This window comes from Dipteris shenzhenensis, chromosome 22 (genome assembly GCF_047967505.1).
Source record: "Dipteris shenzhenensis isolate YYH24624 ecotype China chromosome 22, Dip_SZ_1.0, whole genome shotgun sequence".
Taxonomy (NCBI): Eukaryota; Viridiplantae; Streptophyta; class Polypodiopsida; order Gleicheniales; family Dipteridaceae; genus Dipteris; species Dipteris shenzhenensis.
In genome coordinates, this window is record NC_141617.1 from 47,952,781 (window position 1) to 47,958,419 (window position 5,639).

At 45.2% G+C, this 5,639-nt stretch overlaps 1 protein-coding gene across 1 annotated transcript; it reads left to right on the forward strand.

Annotated features, from left to right (window-relative positions):
• The first annotated feature begins 2,846 nt into the window (after positions 1-2,846).
• LOC147888208 (putative xyloglucan galactosyltransferase GT20) lies at positions 2,847-4,831 on the forward strand. Its single transcript, XM_087393764.1, has one exon. The coding sequence runs from the start codon at positions 2,960-2,962 to the stop codon at positions 4,748-4,750; it is 1,791 nt and encodes a 596-aa protein (XP_087249890.1). The 5' UTR covers positions 2,847-2,959; the 3' UTR covers positions 4,751-4,831.
• The last annotated feature ends 808 nt before the right edge of the window (positions 4,832-5,639 follow it).

The window sequence follows — 5,639 nt, forward strand, 5'->3', positions numbered from 1 at the left end:
GCAATGTGCATGGTCTTCTCCCTCTCCATCGTCTCCTCCTTTGGCTCCCTAAAAGATTTTAATGCAACAAGCTAGACTGGCAGAAATACTAAGTTGTACAAATTTCCTCTTACTCAGACAAGGCTCATAACCACTCAGCAATGGCTGGATGTAATCTTTTGGCCTCTAAGGCTCTCAACGATCTTTTGGCTCACTGGATGTAATGTTTTGGTCTCTAAGGCTCTTAGCAATTGTTGAGTTTTTATTACATTTATGTAATCTCTTTTTATTCAATTTGATGCTCTCAGTATGCACTGTTGTTAACTTGTATATTTGAATGGTTATGGTCGCTAGCTGTAATCTTTTGGCCTTTAAGGCTCTCAGCAATTGCTAAGTTTTTATAAATGTAAGATCTTCTCTTCAATTTTTGCTCGGTATAAGTTGTTAATTTTATTTAACCTATTAATGGATGTAGATGTACATTGTAATCTCTTTTTCTCAACTTTCACTCGATGAATCGCACTTTTTTCCTCATTTATATTTACTGCAACAAGGACTAAAATACCAATAAAGCAAAACTACAATTTTCTTTGTTTATGACCAAAATAGTGCTAAAATAGGTCCAATAACCCATCGTTGTGGTTGCATGGAGATACATCTAAAAAAATACAATTAAACTTTCAGAAAATGCAATTGATGATACGGCCCTTGAGGGGTCCTCTCTAGTGGTAAGGGCCATATCGACATTGGTTTATGACCAATATAGCGCTAAAATAGCTCCAATGACTCACCATTGTGGTTGCATGGAGATACATCTAGAAAAATACAATTAAACTTTCAGAAAATGCAATTGACATATGGCCCTCCCCTTTAGGGATAAGGGCTATATCGACATGCATTATACAATATCAAGGATGCCACTAGACATATATGACATGTTGATATGGCCCTTGCTCCTAAAGGGGACCCCTTAAGGGCCATATCGTCAATTGCATTTTGCTTGGTTGCACAAGGAAATACATTTTCCTTGGTACATAAATATATAACTCCAAGAACCAGCGTGGTGGCAGTCATAGATCTCCTTCTGTTTGCCAATGTGCTGGACCTATAATACATAAAAATAGGTAACGGAGTTATAACTCCAAGAACTAGTGTAATGGTCTCTCCAAGACAACCTTGAATTCTGGGCAATGACGGGTCGTCAGGCCAAAGACTGCGCTGAGGCGATGCTCAGAATGATAGATTGCATCTCATTATTACGCCAAAAACCAACACGGTGGTCTCTCCAAGCCAACCTATGATTTGCATGGACAAAGCTCCTGCAAAAGGCTACGCAATGACAAGTGGTCAGACCAAAGACTGCGTTGCGGCATTGTTGAGGTGCGGGATTTGGTAATTGGATCTTCTAGTCCCTAGCAAGTACATTGATGTATATATTGTGTGGAAAGTAGATATCTCTTCTTATGGTAGCTACATGGATGTACACATTTACCAACACTGAGCGCAATCAAAGTCACGAACATTAGAGGGCATTCCCACGTATGCAAAACATACGTTCCACAATTTTCGATGATCCATACTTGGAGAAATCGAAGCAATCGCCAATTTTTCAAGATGTCCCGTTAACATCGCAAAAATGGGTGATAATAACTGTGATTTTCGTTCTTCTTGGACTCTCATGACATTCCAACCAAACATCGTCTCCAATTAAGCCAAAAATCAAGCGAGTATTGTAGGAGTTGAAAATTTTATATGTTCTAATGTTACTCCCGACCGGCTAAATTTCAGCTCCTCATCGCGAGCGCTCTAAGTGATGGGAAGAATGTTTGTGAGAATTGAGGGACGATGAGGACCTTGGAATCAAAAGCTATGCGCATGGAGTGCGGCGAAATGACGCCATGATCAAATATTAGGCTACGTGCATGTACTTATACGCGTACGACGTATCTTAGCGTATCCGACGTAGGGGCCATACGTTACGATATCCTTATTCACTAATCCGTTAGAGCTTCGTTACCTTATTAGAATATCTTGGCTCCCCAACCGACGATTTTCTATTTAATTTTAGTGATCGTATCGTATCGGGGACCCGCCCTTCTGTTTTCGCTCGACCGCATGCAGTCGACTGGCAAAAGAGAAAATCCACATTCGATTAGCATTTCGTGGGAATGGGTTCTGGCGATTTTAGTTGAGAGGTTTGAAATAGCTTTTTGCAAAGATGGCTGCAAGGTCGAAATTCGCCCGTCTCCTAGAACTAGTTTAACCCTTTTTTTGGGTACATACTCCGTTATTCCAATGCTAGCTCCACTAAAGGTTTGCGAAGGCAGATGATAATTCTCTCTCGAGAACTGTAAAATACACAGATGATCGGAATTCTACGTTCTGTCGATGAAGGGTAGATGATCGGCTGTGCGCTGTGACAACATCTAAAATAAGATGAGCTGATCTGTCCAAGGAACGGGTCGGGTAGAATTTTATCATGAGAGGAATAAAGGCCTTATCGAGGGTGATGTTTTTTACATTGACGTTTGTTCGCGTTTTGCGAGGAAGGAACTTCACGGAAACGGAATCACGTGAATAATATGGTTTTCTACTGCAGCAGCTGGAAAACAGTTGAGCATCCCAATTGGTCTGCGCAAAGATAGGAACATCTCATCTGCATGTTCGTCCGACTCCCCCCTCTTGGTCAGCACGATGATACCTGCTATCACGACTTATTAGGATACACCTGCCTGGCCATGCCGCCAATTTCCTCTTTGGCAACATCCTTGCCATCGATACCCACACGCTCGCCTATTCCTGCCCACAACGAACCAACCGAAGCCCACCTCATTTCTATGAGTCCCTGCACATAAACCCCCCCCCCCCCCGTAGAGTATGTAGAGTCCCTCGTTGCTGCACTGTCTAGAGGCTTCATTCGAACAGACTGCCACCTTGGCAACTCAGGAAAATTACTATTAGCTTCTCCCGATTGTTGTCCATGGGGCGTCGCTTGAGATGCATCGGCAAAGCTCTCCGCAGAGCTCTGCTTGTCCCTCCCATATTTCTTTCTGTTGTGCTCTGCCTATGGACCGTCTCCGCTGTCGTCCCCTTCTCAATGTCGCGCTCCTGTAAGGGGGGACGGCGCCCTGATGCGCAATGCCTCACCCAGGAAGACCATCAACTGCACGTCTCAAAGCGGACGTCGGAGATGTTGATGCATCCGCTACCCTTGAAGCTGGAGAAGCCAGAGGGCCGATATACCCCTGCTACGCCTCTTCGAGATGTAAGAAGCATTGGGCAGCCTGAGGAAAAGTTAGCGGATGTCAAAGACCAGGTTGTTCGCCAAGAAGCTGCAAACTTCAAAGATCAAGAACCGACTAACCCAACGCATGTAGGGATCAGCCCGAGTTCTGGAAATTTTCAGGGACCGATATTCAAAGCTACAGAAGAATTTGCCGTCGAGGAGGTCCTCAAGCTTATGGGCGACCTCAGAAAGGCTGCATCTCCACCCAATGACTCCAGCTTAGTTGCCTCTGGCGTTGGCAGAGGAAGGTGGAGCCAATCCTGTGAAGGAAGGAAAGTATACTTGTACGATCTTCCATCGAAGTTCAACGCAGATCTTGTGGCACAATGCGATCGAATGATTCCTTGGCAAAATATGTGCGACTACTTCTCGAATTCAGGCATGGGAAAGATGATCGAGAAATTAGAAGGCGTGGAGGAAGAGTTGTTGCTTCCTGCTGGTGATTGGTATGAGACCCATCAATATACGCTAGAGATCTACTTTCATGCAAGATTGAAAGAGTATCCATGCCTAGCGGCGACCCCTGAGGATGCAAACCTCTTCTTCGTACCTTACTATGGAGGACTGGACGTCTTGCGGTGGCATTTCGTGAGCAATGTGAGCAACTCTAAGAGGGATCAGCTCGGTATGGACCTAATAGGGTGGCTGAAGGAGCGGCTTTCGTGGAGGAAGAACAATGGGATCGATCATTTTGTGGTTCTGGGGAAGATTTGTTGGGACTTCCGTCGGCTTCGTGAGACCGATGGGTGGGGAAACAACTTACTGCTGCAGCCAGAGATGCAGCAGATGACGAAGTTGCTGATAGAGAGGCAACCATGGCACGCCAACGATGTAGGAGTTCCTCATCCTACCTTCTTCCATCCTCGGACAGACAGAGATATCCGAGCCTGGCAGGGACGCGTAGATGGAGCTCGCAGGACAAACCTCGTGAGCTTCGCCGGCCTATCACGGCCAGAGCAATCGGAAAGCATTCGCTCTTTTCTCATCCAGCAATGCCTCGCTCGACCGGGTTCTTGCTCCTTCTTGCAGTGCACGCGGAAAGCATGCTTGCATCCCAACACCACCATGCACCTCTTCATGCACTCGGATTTCTGCTTGCAACCCCCAGGTGACAGCCCAACACGACGCTCCATCTTCGATTCGCTTATAGCCGGCTGCATCCCGGTCCTCTTCGACCCTTTCAGTGCTTACTATCAGTACCCGTGGCATCTCCCTGCGGATCCGACTTTGTATTCAATCTATATCCCCGCGAATGACGTGAGGGAAGGCAAGGTGAATGCGGTGGAGGTTCTGGAGAAGATACCCAAGAAGACGAGGGAGGAGATGAGGATAAGAATAATCTACGAGATCATGCCTGGGTTAGTGTATGCAAAGCCCGGTGCAAGGCTCAAGGACTTGGAAGATGGCTTTCAAATCGCGCTTCGCAGCCTCTTTTCGAGGGTCGAAAGCAGACTTGCAAAGCGGGACAACGTCGTAGTAACTTGATGGTCGCCATGAAAGCTGCTTGAATTGAATTCTTGTTCGATTTACTCTCGTGGATTCTTTCAACTTAATTTGTGTATATATCTAAACAGTAACGAAATTCAACGACCCAACAAGTCTGCAGGCCTGCTGATGCTTCATACTTTTTCCATTTGATAGCAACACGAGCAATTGATACGCTTCTACAAAATTGTAAGCTAAAGTCTGCTCTCGAAAAGTACGCGCAACACGGTTACAACCCAGTCTCTTGAGGACTCCTCATGATAGTTCACATTCTACTAGCACTTCCCTTCATTTGCAATTTCCCGCCGGGGTCCTCCGTCTTTACATAGTCTTCGCGAATAAGAGTCAGCACGTCTCTTCATCACGTAGGCTTGACACTCGTTAAATTGAACGAGTCTTCGCGAATAAGAGTCAGGACGTCTGTTCATCACATAGGCTTGACACTCATTAAATTGAACGAGTAGCATCACCCGTCTACAACGGGTTAGGGATCCCCTCCATGAAGTTAAACCACGAATTTGAGAATGTTGAGCCATAGGTGGCAACTTTGCAATTTAAGAGAAACTCTCTCAAGGATGTGTCTCCATTGGTGAGGTAGGAGAGTTGCTTGAGAGGTCTTCCAAATGAGGATTGAACAAGTGCAAAAACCTACTCATTTGTGATGTGCCATTGGTATTCTAAACGTTTTCTATATATATTTTCCTCGAGGGTATAAGTATCTACTTGTAGTCAATCATCTCTAACTTACTCGGAAACATTCTAGTCTAGGTGATGGAGAATTTGAAAGAATCCATCCCCAGATAAGGAGCAATTCGATATCTTCTTGTAGCACTTGGATATCTTTTAGTAAGGACCAAGCAACTCATTTGATCAATCATCACTTACAGCG